This window comes from Notamacropus eugenii, chromosome 5 (genome assembly GCF_028372415.1).
Source record: "Notamacropus eugenii isolate mMacEug1 chromosome 5, mMacEug1.pri_v2, whole genome shotgun sequence".
Classification (NCBI taxonomy): Eukaryota; Metazoa; Chordata; class Mammalia; order Diprotodontia; family Macropodidae; genus Notamacropus; species Notamacropus eugenii.
The window spans coordinates 9,900,821-9,924,680 of NC_092876.1; the positions used below are offsets into that span (position 1 = coordinate 9,900,821).

The 23,860-nt window shown below is 42.4% G+C and overlaps 1 protein-coding gene across 4 annotated transcripts in view; it reads left to right on the forward strand.

The window, feature by feature from the left end:
- The first annotated feature begins 1,328 nt into the window (after positions 1 to 1,328).
- LOC140503292 (uncharacterized) overlaps positions 1,329 to 23,860 on the forward strand; it is a 59,733-nt gene continuing 37,201 nt past the window's right edge. The window contains exons 1-6 of one of the 4 annotated variants that reach the window (XM_072607160.1): positions 1,329 to 1,427; positions 5,010 to 5,421; positions 7,848 to 7,924; positions 13,776 to 13,902; positions 14,453 to 14,548; positions 16,211 to 17,787. In XM_072607160.1, coding sequence (XP_072463261.1) covers positions 5,388 to 5,421; positions 7,848 to 7,924; positions 13,776 to 13,902; positions 14,453 to 14,548; positions 16,211 to 17,787 — 1,911 coding nt within the window. In that variant the 5' untranslated portion in view covers positions 1,329 to 1,427; positions 5,010 to 5,387. Of the gene's footprint in view, positions 1,428 to 5,009; positions 5,422 to 7,717; positions 7,736 to 7,847; positions 7,925 to 13,775; positions 14,006 to 14,452; positions 14,549 to 16,210; positions 19,407 to 23,860 lie in introns of those variants that run through there. The other 3 variants (XM_072607156.1, XM_072607158.1, XM_072607157.1) reach the window with 3 other exon arrangements.

Below are 23,860 nucleotides of genomic sequence, written 5' to 3' on the forward strand. Positions count from 1 at the left end.
AAATGGAATGGGGCAAATTATCTCTCATAAAAGAGACAAGAAAAAGCTTTTTCAATGGAAAGGAAAAGGGGGGAGGTGACAGGGAAAAATGAAAACTTACTTTCATCACATTTGGCTTAAGGAGGGAATAACATGTACACTCAATTTGGTACGAAAATCTATTTTACACTAGAGGAAAGTAGGGGAGAAGGGGACAAGTGAGGTGTGAGGGAGACGGTAGAAGGGAGGGCAAATGGGAGGAGGGAATAATTAGAAGTAAACACTTTTGGGGAGGGACAAGGTCAAAAGAGAGAATAGAATAAATGGGGGTCAGAACAGGATGGAGGGAAATATAGTTAGTCTTTCACAACATAACTATTATGGAAGTCTTTTGCAAAACTACACATATATAGCCCATATTTAATTGCTTGACTTCTCAGTGGGGATGGGTGGTGATAGGATGGAGGGAAATATAGTCTTACACAACATGACTATTATGGAAATCTTTTGCATAACTCCACATGTATGGTCTATATTGAATTGCTTGCCTTCTCAGTGGGGACGGGTGGGGAGGGAGGAAGAGAGGGAAGTTGGGACTTAAAGTTTTTTAGGAATGAATGTTGAGAATTGTTTCTGCACACAACTGGGAAACAAGAAATACAAGTAACAGCGCATAGAAATTTATCTTGCCCTACAGGAAAAGACAGAAGATGGGGATAAGGGAAGGGAGGGGTGTAATAGAAGGCAGGGCAGATTGGGGGAAGGGGTAATCCGAATGTATGGTGTTTGGGGGTGGGGGAAGGGAGAGAGGGGGAGAAAATTTGCAACTCATAATCTTATGGAAATGAATATTGAAAACTAAAAATAAATTAATATTTAAAAACTTTTTTTAAAAAGGAAATATTCATCAGGCTCAAAGTCCATCACTCAGTCCACTGCGCCACCTAGCTGCCTACCAGTAAGAATAAAGTATAGTAGAGAGGAAAACATTGGGTGTGTAACTAAGAAGATTTAAAGGTGAATTAATCTGAACAAGCCACTGAAAAATTAAAAATGGGACCTGGACAGCAGACGCGACATCCACCCGGACCCTGACTTCCCTCCCAAGTCAGACTGATGTGAGCTAACGGCCGCAGGGAGCCCAAAGGGGCCCAGAAAGCATCTTGCTCAGCAGAGCCTCGACGTCCTCCGCCACGTGGTCTGCAGTGTAACTGACGCGGAGCAGGCCTTCTCCCTCTGACACTACACACAGGAGCAGGAGCGCAGCTCTGGCGCCGCCGGCCCCAAGGCCCGCCGGGAATTGTAGTCCGAGAACGAGACTCCGTGTGCGCAGGCGCAGCGGCCCGGGGGCCGGCGTTCCGCCATTGGTGGCCGGCCGGCTCCGGAGGTTCATTGTGGCTGCCCCGGGGAGCGGTTGTCGGACCGGCGCGGCGGAGGTACCGGCGCCGGTGAGTGGGGATGGGAGGTTCGGCCGGGCCGCCAGCGCGCTCTCTGCTGCTGTCGCTCTCCTCCGGGCTCGCCCCTGGCCCGTCTTGGGCGGTTCCCGGCGCTTTGTCCTCGGCCGTTGGGGGTCCTGGCAGCGCCGAGTGCGCCTGCGCAGGGGGTGGGCGCTCCCCGGGGAGTTGTCTGTGGAGGGGAGGCTGGGGAGTGGGTTCGGGGGAGAGCTCTTCAGGACCGGACAGTCTGGGGGGGCTTGGAGAACAGAACGACGGGCCCCTCTGTGTGGCGGCAGGGGGCAGCTTCTGTGCCCAAGTGGGGGTGCGGGCCGGGGACCCCGGGCCTCTCCTGCCGCGGACACCTGGCCGGAGCTCCCTGCTAGGCATGCTGGGAGCTCAGGTTTGGGGAGAAGGTCTGCCCAGTGCTGCGTGGCACTCCCGGGGATGACTTGGGGGGTCCTCTCTAGGCCTCATGAACCAGGGCTGCGCTGATTCACCCCTGTAAGTCCGCCTGGAGCCTTTTCCAGGACGGTTTCTCTTCTCTTTTCCCTGGGCTCCCCACTTCCCTCTCCCTCTTTCCAGCTGCCCTCACTGTCCATGCCCTCCCTGGATGTCATGCACAAGTCTTTGCCCACCACCCCCAGGTGCAATCTTCGATAGCCAGACCTGTGATTTCATTGGTGCGGCTCCCCTTTCTACCCACTGCTTCGCTGTCCCTCGGCCCCCTCCCAAAATAAAATTTTGTCTCCAGATTTCTGTATAATGGGCTTCAGCTCTCCAGGCTGGAAGCCTTTCCCATCTGCTAGGACGGCTTTGTCCAAGTATACAGCTCGCTGGTACCAAGTAGGACTTTGTTGGAGAATGGAGATTGATGAAATGCACTGCGGTCCATGGAGGGCCGGCTTTAACATCACAAAGAGCCTGTCTCTGATGCTTCGCTGACTGGAGGCAAGGTTTCTGACCCTTCAGTGCCTTGGGCAAGGGTCTTAAAGGATGGTACACGAGTTCGAGTCTACATTAAGGAGAAGATGGTCCACACCAAAATCTCATCACGTTGGTGAAATCACTGGTCTGAACAGCCGAAAAATTTTTTAACTTAAAGATGTATGAATATATATTATATATATATATAATTTGTGTGTATATACGTGTATATTTAACCGTATAGAATATAACTTTTTTGTTCATCGTTAAATTCCTGCTTTGGTCCCTCGTTGTGCTATGACTCAAGGTTCCCACGGATCATGTCCCTGAAACCTTGGCAGACCAGGCTAAGCTAGAAAGGCCCAGTATGGACTTGGAAATGCCCTTTGTCAGAATAGCCAAATTCAGAGAGACTTATGACCTGACTCATGGCTGGCTACCTGTTTATTAGGCATTGAAGATACAGGAATCCAAGTGAGATAAGCCCTGTCTGAAGAGCTAGTAAGGGAAACAGCATCCGGCCAGATGAAAGATTGTTTTAAGGAGAAGGTAATAGCAGCCAGGTAGCTAAAAAAAAGAGTATATGTGCAATATATGTGGATGTGTATACACGCATGTAATATATACATACATTAACATATACATATATAGAATATATACGTAAGTATACATGTATAATATATAATGTGTATAATTATATATCATACATATAACTTTTCCTGATATATATGTGTACATATATAATTAACATTACAGATGATGTTTCCATTGATAGTTAAAATTTTAAATTATAATTCAATTTTTTAAAAATTTTTTAATAAAGTGCAAGTTGATAAGATCACCAAATGAGATAGTATATAAAGAGAAGAGGGTTTTAAATACTGATCTGATTTCAGATTTGATTCCGAAAGTTAATAGGAAGTCAATGGAGATTTTTAGTAGGAAATTGACAGGGTCATACATGTGCGTTAGGAAAAACACTTTGGCAGTGGAGTGGAGGATGGATTGGAGAGGAGAGAGAGGCAAAGAAGGGAGGTCAAGCCAAAGGCTATTGCAGTGGTCTAGAAGTGAAGTGATAAGAACCTTCACTAGGTGGTGGCTGTGTGAGTAGAGAGAAGGGGACATATATGAGACACTGCAAAGTTAGGAACAGCTTTGACCATAAATTGGATATGTGCAATAAGTGTGAGAAAAGAATCAAGGATGATACCAAGGTTGTGAACCTGGGTTCCTGGGAGGATGCCCTTGACAGTAATAGGAAAGTGAGAAGGAAAGAAGACTTGGGGGGTTGGGAGCAGAGGAGAAGATGATTTTATTTTAGGCTCATTAAATTTGAGATGTTTAAGGGATGTCCATCCTCAGGTGTCCAAAAGCCAATAGGTGATACAAGATTGGAGTTCAGGAGAGACACTGGAACTAAAAATATAGCATGGAAATCATCTGTGTAGAGATGATAATTCATTCCTTGGGAACTAATGAAATCACCAAGTGAGATGATATAGAAGGAGAAGAGGGCCTCCGACAAAGCTTTGATAAGTTCCCCACAGTGTCCCCAGGATGAAGATTTAGCAAAGCTGACTGAGACAGAGCATTCAGATGAGTGAGGAGAACAGAGAGAACAGTGTCATGAAACCCTAGAGAAGAGAGGGGGTAATTGACAGTCAGATATAGTAAATGGGTCAAGAAAGTTGAGGACCAAGAAAGACTGTTAGATCTGGCGATTAAGATCATTGGTAACTTTGGAGAGAGAGAGAGCAATTTCAGTTGAATGATGAGGCAAGGATTAGAGGAGAGCAAGAACAGAAGGAATAATGCACAGAGCATAGACAGGATCTCCAGTTTAATGATCTACAAATACCTCCTTCACCCTGTACTCTGCACTTCAGGGACCCTCCTACTGGTCCTTCATGAAACTCATTTCCTGACTTATGGTGTTTTCGCTGACTAGGGAGAGGGGAGCGGTTAAGGTGGAGGGATGGAATGTCTTTTGGAGGAAAAGCAAACATGGCAAAGATCTTCCTCACTGGATAGAAGAATTGTGGAGAAATCAAGTGTGAATAGACTGGGGAGATAGGAAGGGTCAAGGGGACGGCCCACTCACTGACCCTGGAATGGTAGTTGTTTGAGTAGGGAGAGGAGAATATGCAAAAGATGTGGAGGTAGAAACTGATTAACTATATCCCAAGGTTGTGAACTTGGTTGGCTAGAAAGGTGGCTTCTGCAGAGCCTAGGAAGCTGGGGAGAAAGAGCAACTTGTATTTTGGATATCCTGAGTTGGAAGCTTGTGTGAGACTCAGTGAAAATTCCAACAGACTTTTTGTGGTGTTTGTGATAGATCAGAAGGGAGCTTGAAGCTGCCTGGATATAGAGATGATTATTAAACTGACAGGAGCTGATGGAGAGGGTTGTCATCTGCATTGAAGGGGGTGTACACACAGTGATGAAGTTATGTGTCATTGAAATATTTGTGTTTGTGTCTGGAGATACGCACCCATAAATAGTTGTACAGGTGTTATTTTGACCCAGAGCCAAATATATGATCAGCTTTGCTGATCCCCCTGCCCTAAATAACACTTATATTGGATCTGACACATAATAGGTTTGCTTTAAGTCTTTGTCAAAAAATTGTTGAACTAATAAAACTCAGCTCAACCTCATTCGTATTTTCAGGGTCTCTGGCCACATCTGCGGTGCCTTGGGTTGGAGTGTGTGACTAAGGCTGCAGATCCTTCCTGCTCACTCTCGCCTGTCTGTGGCCCCACCAACCCTTTGGTGGAGTCTGCAGGAACTCACAGCTGGCAAGATAGAGTCAAGATCCTGTCTAAAGTGACCTTGCTTTTGATCCCCCAACTTCACCCGAATGTGGAGAAGACACCCCTGGGAACCGAGATTCAGTTGTAGGAGGAGGCTGTGTCTTGTCTGAGACTTTATCAGAACATTTGAGCAGACTGATGTGAATGAGCACATGCTGGAGCTGCTGGTTCTGCTGCAGGTTCTGACCCTACAGCCTGGGGATATAGGATCAGAGATCATCAGGAAGGTGCGACTATGGAGAACTCAACTCTCATGATTGAAGAGAAAGGTGAGAATTGCCTAGGGTGGGGGTGTCTAGGGTGGGGGATCTATATTGTGTTCCAAAAAAGGAGAGCCCACCAGTGAGGAGATGGGGGTTGGCATATTTTATGACCTCAACTCTGTTTCTCTTCCCACCTGCCCCCACTGTACACATATCTCAGGTCCAGTTCCACTGGCACTTTCTGGGATCCGGCCTGCCCAAGGATTTTTTTGTGCCAGCCTACAGTCTTTTGTCTCTTAGTTTGGTTGATCAAGATTGACATTTCTAAAAGAATCTTTTACGAAAGTAGCATGACAGAGTAAAAGGAAATAAAGTGACCTGCCCCTCATGCCACAGGACATGAAGAAGATTTCTTCCTTTGAGCTTGCAAAGCCTGTGTCTTTGAATGACAAATACACTCTTATTTAGTGTTGTCTCCCCCAGGCTGTAATTTTGAGGACAACCGAACCCAAGTGTGGGTCTTTCTTTTATCCCGACTTCATTTTATCTCATTGGATTTGGCCATTTGTCCCAGTCTGCCCAGGTCTTTGGAGATTCTGGTTCTTCTGAGTTATTAGCAGTACCTCTCAGCTTGGTGACATCCATCAGTCAGACATAAAGCGTGCCACTCATGTCCCCATCCAAATCATGGGTGAGAGTGTTTACTAGAATGGGCCAAGAAAGCACCACCCTTACACGGCGATAAACTCAGAATGGGTGTGCACACGGAGTCCAGAAGAGCACACTTAGACACATATATCAGATCACTCAGAAGAGGACAAGGCCAGGAATCTTTTTTTTTCGATCCTCCAACTCCACCTGATGGTGGGGAAGACATCTCTGGGGAGCACAATTCTGTTGTAGGAAGAGGCTCTGTGTGTGTGTGTGTGTGTGTGTGTGTGTGTGTGAGTGTGAGAGACTTCATCAGAGCATTGAAGCAGAGACTAATGTGAGTGAGCCCATCCTGGAGCTGCTGGTTCTGCTGCGGGTTCTGACCCTACAGCCTGGGGATACAGGACAGGGACCTTTTGCAGCAGGGCCTAGGGAAAGGTCTTGTCCAGAGGAGAAAAGGAATCATAAAAGACAAGCAAGTTAAATTATGTAACATTTTCAAACTGAACAAAATCAAGGTCTTTGATCAGTCTAATTTCTAAAATATAAGAACTTAATAATCACTGACATTAATGGGGAACTTTAATGTTGCAAAACACTTTATACATATTATCTCATTTGATCTTCATAACGATCTTGTAAAGTGGGTGCTATTTTTATCAGCTCTATTTTACAGATGAACAAACTGAGGCACAGGCCTTTTTCAGTGACTTACCCAAGGCCACATAGCTAGCAGGTATCTGGGGCAGGATTTGAATTCAAGTCTTCTTGAGTCCAAGTCCAGAACTCTGTTTATTCCACCACTGAGATGGGATGAAGATAAGGATGCATGGAGTGCTGAACAGAGGGACCCAGCTCCTCCTGGGCACAATTTCTAGTGGGTACCTGCCCCTGCAGTAAGGAGGACATGGGGGCAAGCTACTTCCCCTCAGTATTCCAGGCAACAAGAGGCACATGTGGGTTGTCGACCTGACTTGGTGTAGGGCATCTCCATTCTGAAAATCAGTTACCCACACTCATGCAGTCACTGGTCTGAACTCCCCCCAAAAACGTCAGGATGCTTTAAAAGAATCAGCTCTTGACTTAAGGAGTCAGGCTACTGGCACCTTCATGTGGCTTTGCCTTCTACCAGTGTCCCAATACCATTATTTTTCCAGTTATCCTTGGGTAGCATGGTACATCCCAGTGGGTGGGGATGTTGGGAATGGATTCTGGAGCACAGCTTCTCCATCCCTGATTCTGGTGCATCCATGTGCCAGAGGCCTACTTGGGGCCTCCAGCTGGGTCACAATGTCCTACTCGTTGACCCCCTATTTTTCTAGGGCATGTGGTGTTGCTCCAGCCTCCCTCCAGAGCCCTTCAGCTGTTGCTGACCTGGAGTTACGGTGATTGTGGTGGTGTTTTCACTTGTCAGAATGTATCCCTTTGTATTATCTCAGAAGCCTCCCTGGGACAGGTCAGCCTGTCTTTGTCATTCTTTCTTTTACAGTTGTGGAAATTGAGGCTTGGATGACAAGTATCTTGCTGACAGTCTTCTGCTCACTAGTAGAGGCAGACTAGAATCCAGATCTGCTGAGTCTTGGTTCTGGGCCTTTTCCACCATACCACACTGCCTGTCTCGGTAATAAAGCTGATAACTCAGAGGGCCTGCTGTGTGCCAGGAATATGGACCTAGAGCTGTGAATTCCCTGGGTGTGTCCTGATAAACTTGGAGCGTGCTCCTGCTCTGGTGCGTCTCCTTCAATTCCCAGGACACACCTGGATTCTCTGGTGGCCATGGGATGTTTTCTAGGGATTTCCACCCTGCAGTGTATCCCTCATATCTCCTTTTTCTCCTGTAGCCCTATCTTTTCTAGATCCTGTCCTTCCTGGAGAAAGTACAGAGGAGGAAGAGGAAGGCGGGCTGGCCAGGATCCAGGTGAGTTGTTTGTTGTCACTTCTCTCCCTAAGTGTGGGAACATATCTTTCTCTTGTCTTTTTTTCCTGCCTGACCAGGTCCTCTTCTGGGTCCAATCCAAACGTGTTGCTTTCTTTCCAAAGCCCTAACCTATTCTGACAGATAGTATAAGTTTCTTAGAGTCTGTAGATCCTTAGAAATCATCCCTTACAACTCCGTCATTTGGCCCCAAAGGAAACTGATTCCCAGAGAATGAAATGTTAGTCCACCAAGAGGTGGCAGAAAGGGTCTCATGCCCAGGTTGCTTGTGCTTTTTGACCAGGCTTTGTAAATTTATACAGAAGTTTCCCTCCTTAGCAAGTACTTGCCTTTAGAATCCTTCCCTCTCTGCCTTCCCACCCCATTATTCACCTACTCAGAAGTGTCCTAGAAGACCACATATTAGTGTTATCCATGGTCCTTTGTGTTTTTATCTATTTTGTCAAATATTTCCCAATTACAGTGTAATCTGGTTCAGGTTATACTGAGGGGGAGGGATGGGGAAGGGAGTTTGAAACCTCTCACAGAATCTAGAGTGCTAAACTAGGAGGCAAGAAGATCTGAGTTCTACTCTTACCTCAGGCTCTTCCTAGCTGTGTGACCCTGGGCAACTCATCTAACCTTTGTCTGCCTTTGTCTTCTCATCTGTGAAATGGGGATGATGACAGCACCTGCTTCCCAGGGTTGTCGTGAGGATCTAATGAGAAAATATCTGTAAAATGCTTAGCAAACCTTAAAATGATATATAAATGTTAAACATTTTTAGCATTTATTCAGATCTATGCGCTCAATACTGAGTTAAGTCCTGTGCAACAAACAAGTCCAGGACCCAGTCTCTGTGCTCAGAGTGGATTTATGGAAGACAAGACAAAGAGGAGAGAAAGAAGGACTTCTCTACATGGATTTGTCAGATAACAGTGTGACTGCACTAAGTGCATTTCTGACCATGGCTCTCTCTGAGCTGGGGGAACAAGCAGAAACCCCTAGGTGAGCGCTGAAAGGCCTTCATGATCAGGGGCCAAGCTACCTTTGCAGCATTATTTCACATCATTCTTCCCCCGCATTCCATGGTCCAGTTCAGGGCACATGTGACCCTCAAGTTCCTCAAGACCCTTTGACAGAATCCAAACCTAGAGGGCCACATGTGCCTCAAGGCCGAAGATTCCCCACCCCTGGTCCAGTCAGTCTGGCCTCAGACTTTGCCTCACTCACGGCCCTCCATCCCCCTTTTCCTTGTGGCTGGGACAAACTCTCCTGCTCCCCCTTCCTTCTCTGGCTCTTTGGTTTCCTCGTTTACTTCAAAACTGGCTATAATGGCACCCTCTACGCCAAACCTTTCCTGATCCTGCCCTGTGGGTTGGTTAGTGCCCTTGTCCTCCAAATCACCTGGTTTCTGGAAGGTCCTTGAGGGCAGGGATGCTTTTGTTCCTAGATTTGTATCCCCAGTGCTTTGTGCAGTGCCTGGAGCATGTGGCATTTAATAATTGGGTGCCTAGGAGCAGAACAAACGAGAAGGGCTTTGAGTAGAGGGGACAAGCTCTTAGTTTGGGTGGGCGTAATCAGTGAAGCGATTCAAGTCCAGCCTCAGACACTTGCTAGCCATGTCACCCCGGGCAAGTCACTTAACCTGTTTGCCACATCTGGTCCTGAAGGATGAGTCTGGTATGGTGGTTGTTCTTCGTTCCTAAAGAGGACCGAAAATGATATTGCTTTGTTAGGATCAAGTTATGGTGTTTCCTGCTGTGGCTGATCAGATCAATACAAGTTCAGAATGTTCTACCACAGGTGAGCCATAAATAGTCCATGTGAACATTTGGGGTAGCTTCTCTGAATCTGCACATCTCAAGTTTCTTTTGAGCTCCTGCAGTTGTGCTTTGCTCATAGTGTACAGCACCTTCTCTGATCAAGCCCATGTCCCACAACCAGTTCCAAAGTTCTTAAGAGAGACCTTGAGAGTGTCCTTGTATCATTTCTGACCACCATGTCTCTCTTATTCCTAAACTGATCTCTCTAATGACAGTTTCCTAGACTTAGCTTATTCCTCATGATTGTGCCCAAGCCAAGTTCAAAACTACATAGCTTTCTTTATAGGTGCTTACAGTTACCTAATTTCATGGGCACATTTTTTCTGAATTTTTGTGTTCTCTTTTCCTTTGTAAGTATCCTCTTCCCACCAAAAGTTCCACACCTGGAGGGAAAAGGGGAAGAATTCTTTTACATTGAAAAAAATTAATTAAAAAAATTACAGAGCGCATAAAATATTTAGGAATTAAGTTGTGGATACATTATATCTTATAGAATTACAAAGTCCTGTTTACAGAAATAAAAGAAAGACCTTGATAACTGAAAAAGTATTAATTACTCATGGTTGGACTGTGTCAGTATAATACAAATGATAATTTTGCCCCCTCCCAAAGACTCCAAGTCCACAAGACTATTAAAAAGGAGGGATATAAAAAGGAAATTAGGGAAGTAGATGTTAGAATCAGGCACTAACATATTTCATGATACATAGATTGAGACTTTGTGGACCTAGTTATAAATTGCTTTCCAGTTAACTTAATTTTCTTACAAAATCCAAATTGCTTTATGGAGTGGTTGGATTAGATCTGTCTGTCCAGCCCTAACCTCTCTCCTGACCTCTAGTCTTGTATCTACAATTCCTTATTAGACATCTCTAACTCAATATGAACTCACTGTCTTATCTCCAAGCCCTGCCCTATTCCTAACTTTCCTGTTATTTTTAAGGACACCACCAGTCACTCAAGCTCCAACCTAGATGTCATCCTTGACTCCTCACTCTCAACATCCCCATATCCAATATCTGACCATGTTCTGCTGATTCTGCCTTGGGCAAAAGCTCTTATATATTCCTTTTTTCTCCTCTAACCCTGCCACTACCTAGAGCAGGCCCTCATCTACTCATGCCTAGACTACCATAACAGGCTTTTGTTTGGTCTTCCTGCTTCTCCCCTCATCCTTTGCTCTATTATCGAAGTGATCTTCTGGAAACTCAAGTCTGATCCACTCCACAGGCTCCCTGTTTTCTCTAGAATTAAGTGTACAGACTTCTCTTTGGTTTTTAAAAGCCTTTATAACCTGACCCCTACGTTTTCAGGCTCCTTATATGCCACTGTATATTCTATGATGCTGTGACACTGGTCTCCTTGAGGTTACTCACACAAGATACCCTATCTCCCAGCTTCCAGACTTTTCATTTGTTATCCCTTATACATAGAATTCTATTCCTTACTTACAAAAGAAACCAATTATATTAAAATACAGTTACAAAAAAACCTTTTTTTTAAGTTCACAGACCTCAGGTTTGGAATCCCTGGTTTGGAATTGTATCCAAGTTAGTAAACTGTTTATAATCTTTAACCCAGCTAGTACTACATCCACACATGAAAGAAATCAGAGAAAGAGGAAAATAACTCATGTAAAATATATATATATTTTATAGCAGCTCTTTTTATGGAAGCCAAAAATTGTAAACCAAGAGGATGTCCTGGTGGAGAACCACTAAGCAAACTGGTGTGTGAATGTAATGGAATATTATTATGCCAGAAGAAATTGTGAAATAGACAGTTTCACAGAAAACTGGGAAGACTTTTACGTACTTATGATAGCATTAAGAAGAAAACACTTTAGAACTCTAATCACTGCAGTGGTAAACTGCCAATCTAAAACAATGAAGCTCAGACACCTCTTCTTCTCCTATCAGAGGCATGAACTTAAGTGCAGTAAGAAACCAGCATTTTTGGATGTGGCCAATACAGGAATTTGTTTTGACCAACTGCAGCTACGTTTTGAGCACTTTCCTTTCTTGAATGCACTAATGAGGGGACAGAGGAGCTGATGGACAGATTATCATCATCATTGTCACCTATTGCATGCTGGGCGTTGTGCCAAGTACTTTATAGATTTTATCTCATTTGAGCCTCACAACGCTGGGAGGGAGATGCTATTGTTATTCCCATTTTACAGTTGAGGAATTGGAGGCAAGTAGGGGTTAAGTGATTGCCCAGGGATATATTATATTACAGTCTCCCTCACTTCCATTTCTTTTCCAATGATGCTTTCCATATTCCTTCTGGCAACATCATTTAAGTCCTCATGAATCAACATAAATGGATGGTAACCATCAAATTTGTCAGTTTTGGGTGGGAAGAAAACAGGCGTCTCTGTTGTTACCATGTGCCTTGGTTCCCCTCAGCAGGGAGTCACCAGCCACCACTGACCTTCTCTTCTTCCTCTTATCCTTCCTGGCTGAGTTCTCACCTAAGAGCACCTGTGGAGCAACCTCATTCTTTAGAGAATAAACTACTGATTTTTTCTTTTAACATGTATAACACCTTGTTGTCTGATCCTCACATCTGTTTCTCAGCTCCAAGTATTTAATGATCCTTCTTTTGTCCTCTCTGTGACATTTTTCTATTCTCCAGCCTCCTAGTACAAACTCAAGATTCTCCTTGGCCTCTTAAGATTCTTGTTTCTTGTATTATTTTCATGTTGAAGCCCTTCCAACTCTTTTTCAGGAATACATCATCCTTCCATATAATTTAGACAGGTCAGAGCCATTCCTTATTCCTCTTTGTCTTTCCTAGTAGAAGGAGGACCATCCTGTACTTAGAACATAAACAGTAGTCACTAGACCTTGGCAGAAATATAAATGTTACAGACTTGGTTGCAGCCCCCCACAAAATTCAGCAAACTTTCCATCCACTCAGGGCATGGATTCCTTGGTCCTGTTTTTTTCCCCTTTGTGCTATTAAGTTTCGTGGAGACTTGTTTAGCAGTTGTTTGTATGGGCTTTCAGCCCCTGAGTTGGCAGAGTCATTTGTGATCTCCTCCTCATGAACACTTGGACAGCCACATCTAACTCCCACTCTCTTTTCTTATCATAATTCCATTTTCTTTTTGTCATACAACCTTCTCCCAAAGAAGACTTTGACTAAGTTGGACTTACCAGCAAAACTAAACTGTATGCCATGCTTAAAAGTCTGCCACACTGTCCTGCCCATGATCCTTGCTTTTGCTTCCTTAACCCTTTCCTGCTCTTGCTACTTTCCACCTTTGTAATAGTGACCAACCATCCTTTAAAGCACAGATGTCATCTCTTCCATGAAACCTTTCTTCATTCCCTCTTTCCCACTCCCAAAGCACTTATTTTGTATGTTCCTTGTCCACTTGTCTCACTTTATATTGTAATTTTTTTAAATGTCAGTATTTCCAAATATGCCATTCCCTCCTCCGTGATTTTCAGAGAATGGGAATCTGGGAACCAAGTTTGTACTTCATCATTTTTAGGAACTAGTAGTGCTTTCCACGTAGGAAATGCTTACTGATGAATATTTGAGGAAGTAATTAGAGTAGGTCCAGGGGATTTTTGCCCTGTCAATAGCTAGAATAAACATAATAGTCTGTCACATCTGTAGCTGGAGATGGGAGCTTCAGGCACTTTGCCATGGTCTTTGTGCCCTGCATCTTGCCCAAAATTTGGCCAACATGATGCATTTGGCTAGATATTAGTATTTGAAATTTTTATGTGTGTTATTTATCAAAGATGCATTTTGACTATATTGATCAGTCAAGTATAGGTTGGGCTTCACTTGGGGAGATAAGCTATGAGGCTAAAAGTTAATTAAAGCCAACTGTTTACCACAGCATTTAGTTTAAAATGAGGCATGTAATAGTGTTGTTCTAATATTTGACACAAGATACTGAAAACCCTCAAGGATACAACTATTCTCTCTGTACTCTCTCCACTTCATGCTCCACCCATTCTCTGTGTGAGAGATGATCCTGGGCTGAACAAGAGTTTTTGTTTCAGGAACCATTAACATTCAAGGATGTGGCTGTAGAATTCACCCAGGAAGAATGGGGCCAACTGAACTCTTCCCAGAAGAATCTATTCAGGGATGTGATGTTGGAGAACTACAAGAACTTTGTCTACCTTGGTAAGGACGGACAGCTTTCCTCATGCCTCAGAACTTATTCATTGGAGCATCTTTGCATCTTCATTTGCTAAAGTCTGAAGAGCTTAACCAACATTTTGGCTTGGTATGTAGAAGACATAATGGGGAAAGATTCCTAAATTTAGGGTCTGAGAGATAGTGTGTTTCTGTTTGAAGGAGAAAGGTCTTTGTTTTATACAGTTATAAATCAGCAGCTTCATTGTACTGACCCTGAGATTATATCTTGCCCACTCTCTGTTCCCATGAGTCAGAGATTTTCCTTTGAAGTCCTTTTTAAGTACATGAAAAATTCTCTTGTGGCAGAGATTGGGTCAAATAAACTAATTTTTTTCCTGGTTTCAAGGCTGCTTTGTGAGTCATTTGTCAGACTTCCTGGGAGTACCATATAGAACATTCTTCATAAGTCCATTGTACTAATGACAGGGCCTTCCTAGTATAGCCTTTATTTCTCAGAAGAGAAAGAGAAGTTGGAATTGAATTCTTAGATGATTCTTTGCCTTCATCCCTTTTCTCCTTATTTCTCATTGAGCAGGGCTTCCAGTTTCTATGCCAGCAGTGATACTACTGCTGGAACGTGGAGAGGTGCCATGGATGTCAGAGGGAGAAGTATCCAGAGGCATTCTTTCAGGTAAAGGAATAAAGCCAGAGAGACTGTAGCCATTGTAAACAAAAATGTTGTTGTTTGGTTAGGAGGCAGCACCTCTGGAATGTTGGAGAATCAGCTGTTCTCAGAAGCCTCCAGGCTTATTGAGAAGGCCTGATGCTATCTAGCATGAGCTACATAGCCTCATTTCTTATTTTTGGCTTCAAGAAAGAACTTTTCTGATGGCTCTCTTCTAGTCTTAGGGAAATATGTGCTTCTCCCTTTGACTCTAATCTATTGTCTTGTAAGCTGGATCCCATCTAACCCCTTGTTCTACTTATAGAACCATCACCTTAGTTCAGGCCTTTATTAACTCTTATCTATATTAGTGCAGTAACCTTCTAATTGGTCTCCCTGCCTTGAGACCACCATTCTGGTTTCATCCTTCCTCCCCAGAGCTGCCAAAGTGATTTTTCTTAAGTATATATATATATATATATATCAGTAATACCTTATAAACAGCCTTACACTTAAATTTACAAAGGTCATTTCTTCTCTGTGAAATAGTTCTTAACATTATTTTATCGATAAGAAACCCAAAACTCAGAAAGACTTGACTCTTACAGTCACATCTTGGTATCAATTGGGTTTCAGATTGTGGTTTTCTGACTTTTAAGTCTGCACTTTTATGTTCAACTTCCCTTGATCCAAATCTAGGGATCTTTTCTCAATCTTAATTTGCTTCAACCTTTCCTAGCCTTTGACCATTTTGACCAACCCTTCCAATCTTTTCTCCAAGTTCTCTCCAATCTTTGCATTCATTCTTTGTAGCGTTTAATATGTTGTTTCCATATCTTTCAACATTTTGGTAGAATCTCTTTGTAAACACTATAGTTTGTTAATGCCTCTCAAAAATGGTTTTACCAAGATCTGATACAAGTTTCTCAGTGTGGCCTAACATAGAATTAATCAGCATAGAATACAATGAAGCAAATACTATTTGTGCTCTGGACACTATACATCTATTAATGGAAATAATGAATTTTGTTAATTTTGGGGGGCCCACAGCATTTTTTGTATGACATTCATCTTTGTGAAGTAAAACCCATGACTTTTGAACATCAAACTAGCTGTCCCCAAGCATGTACTTATATAATTGATATTTTGGACATAACTATAGGATTTGACATTTTATCCTTGTCAAATTTCATCTTCTTTTTTTCCCCCTTTATTCTAGCCTATTGAGGTGTTTTAAATATTAAACACACAAAGTATTGGCTGTCTCTCACACCTATATGTCAGTAAGAGATGGATAACAACGTATACATCTGATGTTTTTATCAGAGGTGTTGGAGACAGTTTTGAACAGGACAGGGCCAAAGTATAGACCCGTGAAGCACAACACTAAATATAGAGCTCTCGGTTGACATTAATCTGTTAACTAAGACTTTTTGAGTAAAACTATGCAGCCTACTACAGATCCATGTAGGTATGATGTCACCCAACTTATATGGAGGGAAGAGTTGAAGAATGTAGATCAAAAAATAGAATGAATTTTAAAAACAACAAAAAAATGCTTTGCCTTTTCAGATTAGTCATCTTTTTTCCTTGATGGAGGAAAGAAAGTCTGGAACTTAACCATAAAATACCTTTCTCTTCACTAAGATAACAGTTGGTATTGATAGTTTTTTTGTTTTTGTTTTTCAGATTCTGTCAGTCAGGAAACTATATGTAAAACCAGGAACATATCTCCAAAGAAAGGTGTTTTCATGGGAATGTCATCTAAACAAAGAATGGCAAAGGCTGGTGGCAACTGGAATTCCAATAAGGGAAAAGTTTGGGAACGTGATATGATGTTAGAGAATCAGAAAGACAACCAGGAGAGACAATCCAAACAAGTAACAGTTGCTCTCAGAAAAACTCTTAATGAGGCAAGTGTCCTTGAATATAACACATTTGGGAGAAACTTTCAACTTGAGTCAACCCTTGTTCCACAACAGAGAGTTAATATAGGAAGAAGTCTTCATAATTATGATATCCTTGGAAAGAGCATTAAAGAATTTTCAGATCTAATCAAATGTAACAAAACCATCTTAGGGAAGAATCTTTCTAAGCCTCTTGGTTATCACTCAGGTCTTATTCAATATCAGACAATAAATACTAAAGAGAAACCCTTTTCTTATAGTGAATATGGCAAAGCTTTCAACCAGAATGTAAACCTTAATAAAACAGTTCATACTGGAGAGAAACGCTTTGAATGTAATGAATGTGGGAAAACCTTCAGCAACAATTCATGCCTTACTCTTCATCAGAGAATTCATACTGGAGAAAAACCCTTTGAATGTAATGAATGTGGAAAAGCATTTAGCCAGAAATCAAACCTTACTCTACATAAGAGAATTCATACTGGAGAGAAACCCTTTGAGTGTAATGAATGTGGGAAAACCTTTAGCCAGAAAGGACACCTTATTGAACATCAGAGGATTCATGCTGGAGAAAAACCTTATAAATGTAACGATTGTGGGAAAACCTTCAGCCAGAGAGGAAACCTTAATGAACATAAAAGAATTCATACTGGAGAAAAGCCCTTTGAATGTAATGAATGTGGAAAAGCCTTCAGCCAGAGGGGACACCTTACTGAACATCAAATAATGCATGATGGTGATAAGCCCTATAAATGTAATGAATGTGGGAAAGAGTTCAGTCATAGGACATCCTTTATTTATCATCAAAGAATTCATACAGGAGAAAAGCCCTATGAGTGTAATGAATGTGGGAAAACCTTTAGCAAAAACTCAAATCTTACTCTTCATCAGAGAATCCATACTGGAGAGAAACCTTATAAATGTAATGAATGTGGAAAAGCTTTCAGCCAGAGAGGACATTTTAATGAACATCAGAGAATTCATGCTGGAAAGAAACCCTATAAATGTAGTGAATGTGGGAAGGCCTTTAGCAAAAACTCTAACCTTACTCTACATCAGAGAATTCATACTGGAGAGAAACCCTATGAATGTAGTGAATGTGGGAAAGCCTTCAGCAAGAAGGGTCACCTTACTGAACATCAGAGAATTCATGCAGGAGAAAAACCCTACAAGTGTAATGAATGTGGGAGAGCCTTCAGCCACAAAACAACCTTTATTAATCATCAGAGAATTCATACTGGAGAGAAACCCTATGAATGTAATGAATGTGGGAAAGCCTTCAGCCAGAGGGGAAACCTTACTGAACACAAGAGGATTCACACTGGAGAGAAATGCTTTGAGTGTGGTGAATGTGGGAAAGCCTTCACTCATGGGTCATCTTTCATTCATCATCAGAGACTTCATACTGGAGAGAAACTACACAAAAGAAATGAATGTAGAATGTAGTGGAAAGATGGTTGAATTTGGAGTCAGAAGATGTGGGTTCAGATTCTGTCTCTGCTGCTTGCTACCTGTGACACTTGAGCAAATATCAATCACTCTGGGCTTTACTTCTTTCATCCATAAAAAAGGGTTGGATTGGGTTGGATATTGTTTTCTTTTTTTTACATCCCTCACAAGAGGTATTGTAGATAACCACTAAGATTCATTCCAAACATTGATCTATGATACTTAGCGTGAGAGGAAACCATCAGGGAAAGGAAAAAGAAATCCCACAAATGCAGTGAATTTAGGAAAGATTTCAGCATGTTTGACCTGTAATAAGCATTAGATAATTCATACTACAGATAAGCCCTACCATTGCAAAGACAAAGGGAAGATTTTTGAAGCGTAGGCCATTCTTCAGACACGTCAAGATTTTTCATAAAATCTGTTTAAAAGCTGGCTTCCAGGGTGTTAAATCTAATGCACTTTACATACGTTATTTCATGTGAGCTTCAAAACAGCCGTGGGAGACAGCTACTACAGGTACTCCTGCATTACAAGTGAGGAAGCTGAGACACAGACTAAATAATATATCTGCCCATCATTGCAAACATTAAAAAGGGGAGGATCTGAATCCAGGTCGTCCTGACTCCAAGTTTAACATTTTTCATTCCCATTTGCTGCTTTTTTAGTAAACCCATTCAAATATTCTTAATAAAATAAGCTTCAGAAAGTTCTTATTGCAAATAAAAATTATAGTGAAATGACCCAAGGTGACTGGCCTGAAGTTGGGTAGTGTAAAATGAAGACTGCCTGTCTGAATTCAGACTATTTAGCTAGTAGAATCTTTTAGGGGAGAAGCAGTCTGGCAGTTCACATGAAAAGTTACGAAAGGAATCCTACCTTTGAGTCAAAATTCTGTTGTTGGGAACATATCCTAAAATTTTTATCCAAAATTGTCAAAGATCCTTTCATAGAAGGATTATTTAGAATTGTGGTTTGTTTGTTTTTTTTAGTGGAAGCCACCTAAAGTACAACAATGGGGAAGTGGTTAAATACATTCTGTTACATTAATGTGATAACATGTGATGTTTTTAAGCCTGCCAAGTATAAACAAAGTAGAGAAATCTGAACAGGCCTTTATGAAGTACCTGAAACTGTAAAAGGCAGAACCAGAAGAGTGGAGTACACTTAATATGTAAAAAGAATGGACAGTGAGAATCCTGAGGGAAACTTAGAGAATGACTAAAAAGTTATGGCATTATTTGCATTGAAAGTCATTTATTTAAATGTAGATAGTTTCAAAGCAAGTTTAATTGGTTGTGTTAATGTCTGATATCATTTGTCGTTTTAAAAAATAAATGAAGACTGGGCCCAGTTTGGCCTGGGTAGCATGATGCAGTAGAAAGTGTACTCTACTTGGAATCAGGAGACCTTAGTCTGATTCCCTGAGGTATAACTTAATACCTACGTAACCCTGAACAGATCTTTACCTCTCAAGCGCCCAAGTAATTGTACTTGCACTACATTTTATTATTAAATGAGTTCCATTATCACTGTTGTCCTGTCCTGGTTGAGAGTGCTAGAATAGAGAAGTTACCTCAAAGATCACGTAGACCACCTCTTCTCTGTGACTGAAGAATCAGTTGGGGTGAGGGGTGGGGGAATAATAAAGATGGTATTTTTGGATTCCGTTCTAAAAGGGAAAGAGAAGTAATTCAGGATGACCCATTCTGTTAATTAGAAAAGGTCTAGAATTGGGATTGGCTTCTTGGGAGAATATAAGGAATCGATGTAGAAGATGGTTTTACTGAAACCCTCAGAATGGCTGGTAGTGGTCTTGACACCATGGGGGCGTGAAACTGGTGGACTTGAAGATGCTTTTTGCTCATATGCTAATCCTAGTGACATGGGCATCAGTGTATTTGCAAGTGCACAGCAAAAGCAAATTTGCCACTCTGAAGTAAAGCCTTAGAACACGTTAGCCCTAGACCCTCTTCCATAAATCCTCCCTCTCCACCACTACTTGCATTAGACTCACATACTTATCAGAAATCCTTCCTCTGCTAAACCACAAGGGCTTTCCCTACTTAGAAATATCCCAGCTTCCAAATAAGGCTTTGCTCTAAGTTCCTTTTTTAGGGTTTTCTTGGCAAAGATACTGGAGTGGTTTGCCATTTCCTTCTCCAGCTCATTTTATAGATGAGGAAACTCAGGTAAACAGGGTTCAGTGACTTGCCCAGGGCACACAGCTAGTAAGTGAGGCCAGATCTGAACTCGAGTCTTCCTGGCCTGGCACTCTATCCACCACACCATCTGGCCGCCCTTTAACTTCCCTACCTTTTCTTATCACTCCATATATCCAGCAACACTACAAACTAAAAAAAAAGTTGTCACCATTAGGTATACTTTCAATATAAAAATGTGTAGAGTAGTCCTTGGATCATCTTAAGGTCCCCTGAAATGTCTGTGGTCAAGATTGAAAGATTCTGCAAATTGGTAAAAACAAAATCTACGTAAAGGCTCATCTGGAGGTTCCAGACCCATGTATAAGGCAGTACAAAGCTCAAAAAATAAAAATGGTGAATTGTCTTCATTCCAGCTTAGTTTTGAAGAAAGTATGCATGAATAAACTTCTTTTCCTGTCTTTTCTATTATGTACTACCCTTTCTTCTTAGTTTCACACCTTACTAAATGTGTGATTTTGGTCACCACCGCCCTTCTCCACTCTTCCTCTGTAAAGAGGGGCCTCAATTCTGAAAGCCCGGATTTATTCAGCAAATGACTGTTACATTGTGCTAGGCATTATGAATATAAAAGCAAAATCAAGATAACCCTTGCCCTCAAGACTATTAACCTTCAGCAAAAGCTGATGTGAATGTAGATAAATGAATATGAAATATTTATAATAACTTAGTTTCCAGGGAACAGTGCTAGGAACTGGAAGGATTTGGATAGGGGCCTCCTAGCTGGGGCCTCCCAGCACTTGAGCTGAGTTTTGAAAGAAATTGGGGATTACATGAGACAAGAGGAGGGAGTGCATGCCAGGTATAGACCACAGCTAAGTGGGCATACAGACTGGTTAATAGGAACTAGAATATCTAATGAATAGTGATGGTAGAATGTGGAGAAGGATATGCAATAGGCCTGGAAAACCAAGCTGAGGTGTTTGTGGATGGCTTTGAAAGTCAATTACTGGAATTTTGATTGTCTTCTAAAGTCATAAGGAAGCCATTGGAGCTTCTGGAACATAGGAGTACCAGAGTCAGACCTGTGCTTTGAGATTGACTTGGCAGTTGCAAGAGGACCAATTAAGAAGCTCCTCCAATAGCCCAGAAAAACATTAGGACCATTCTGTAACTCTATTTCCCTTTCATGCTTCTACTCATTTTTTTTCATAGGTCCCCTCCCTCTCTACTCAGCTCTTCCTCTACTTAACTTCAAAGGTTACTCGTCTATGAAGCTTTGTTATTACTATGGATGGCGCCATATCTCCATTTTAGGAGCTAAAATATTGTATTGAATTATATGGTTGTGTGTGTGCATGCAGGTGACATTTCCTTCCCCAACTAGATCGTAGATGCCTTGAGAGGTAAGCCCTTTTATTACCTTTCTACGTTTTTGAATGCTTAGCAGTGTGCTGGACTCCTAGAAATAACATATGGAAAGTGCTTTGTAAACCTTAAATCACTATATGAATGCTATTAAGAGATACTGGCATGCTTAATAATAAATACTGATTTAATTTTAGAGTGGCCTTAGGACCCAGCAGCAGACCCTTGAATCCCTAGGCCAAGAGATTCTTTAAAATCAAGATCACAGCAATTGGGAATGAGTCCATTTCTGTCAAAGGATCATTCTGCTTACAGTCTAAGGGGAGCCCTTGTTTTTTCTCACTGGAGCCTTCTCAGTATTTATGTTGGTTGAGTCCATGTACTATGATTATGTCCCCTGGGAGTGACAACTCCATTCTGTTCCTTGAACCAGATATTGGAGAGACCAGGAAGGCTTCTCCACCCCTGGATCCTGACTAGATCCAATACAAATTTATGTTACCTTAACCAGACCATTGCTGTGGCATGACTATCCTTTTATTCTTCTTCGATCATCATCATGTAGCAATCCTCACAGTCCAAACACCAAATCTTTTCTCTCCTCAAGCCATGAACCCTTCTCACTTACTCAGAAGATTTGTTTCTCCATTTACCAATTGAGCTTCCTCTTGTCTGTGGTTTACTTTTCTTCATAAATGCTAAATACTGATTGATTTGTTCTTCTCACTGTTGCAGCCTCTTGCTACTAGAAAATGTATAAAAAACTGCATATTCTACTACTTTGTTGTCTTACTTGGACAATAAGTCCTGATCTGATCAAGATTAAAGAAAAGCCTCCAATGGTGATGGATTTCAGACCGTGTCCTAAAATAGAACACCCTATCCACCAGTCACCCTACCAAGTTTTGCCATTTTATGACTCTCCTTGGTAATTGTTGGAGCTGAATATGAATATATCATGAAAGTGGAAGGCTGGGAAAGGACCATGGATACCACTATGAAATGGCATAGTAAATGTAAGTAAAAGTGAATTGATTAGGCACATTCTCACCACACTGGCTCAGCAAGCAAAAGAAAGAGTAAGCAAAGGGAAAAGAAGACACCCTAGGCACGGAGTGGGTATCTTTTGAATTTAGGGAACTGGTTTATAGGCTATAAGAACCAGATAATTTGGGGGGCGGAGCCAAGATGGCGGAGTAGAAAGACGCACATACACATAGCTCCAAACCCACAACACATAGAACATCTGTAAAAAGGAACTCACTGCGAATTCTGGAGCAGTAGAGGCCACAGAACAGTGGAGCAAAGGAGATTTCTGTTCCAGAGGGACCTGCAAACTTCTCGCAAAAGGTCCCTTACGCGGCGGACTGGGAGCCAAGCACAGCCCTGCCGCGGCCGCGGCACCAAGAGGAGCAGATCTGAGCGGGCTTCAGGGACAGAATCTCCAGCAGCCACGGCGGGTCCCTCCACCCACAGGTGATGGGGGTCAGTGAGAGGGTCTCTTTGGTGGGTCGAGAGGGGAGTGGGGTGCTCCCATAACTCAGGCTCCCTCGGGAAGCAGCAGCTGAGGCAGCGGCAGACCAGGGCTCCCAAAGCAGGCAGGAGCCTGGATCCATTGTTGAAGGTCTCTGCATAAACCCCCTGAGGGAACTGAGCCTGTGAGGCGGCCCTGCCCCCACCTGAGCACCTGAACTTAATCTCTCACTGAATAGCAGCCCCGCCCCCGCCAAAAGCCCTGAGGCTGGGAAGCAGCATTTGAATCTCAGACCTCAAGCGCTGGCTGGGAGGATCAGGAGATGAGGTGGGTGTGAGGAGAATATTCAGAGGTCAAGTCACTGGCTGGGAAAATGGCCAGAAAAGGGAAAAGAAATAAGACTATAGAAGGTTACTTCCTTGGTGAACAGGCATTTCCTCCCTTCCTTTCTGATGAGGAAGAACAATGCTTACCATCAGGCAAAGACACAGAAATCAAGGCTTCTGTATCCCAGCCCACTCAATGGGCTCAGGCCATGGAAGAGCTCAAAAAGAATTTTGAAAATCAAGTTAGAGACATGGAGGAAAAGCTGGGAAGAGAAATGAGAGACATGCAGTCAAAGCATGAACAGCAGGTCAGCACCCTGCTAAAGGAGACCCAAAAAAATACTGAAGAAAATAACACCTTGAAAAATAGGCTAACTCAATTGGCAAAAGAGGTTCAAAAAGCCAATGAGGAGAAGAATGCTTTCAAAAGCAGAATTAGCCAAATGGAAAAGGAGATTCATAAGCTCACTGAAGAAAATAGTTCTTTCAAAATTAGAATGGAACAGATGGAGGCTAATGACTTTATGAGAAACCAAGAAATCACAAAACAAAACCAAAAGAATGAAAAAATGGAAGATAATGTGAAATATCTCATTGGGAAAACAACTGACCTGGAAAATAGATCCAGGAGAGACAATTTAAAAATTATGGGA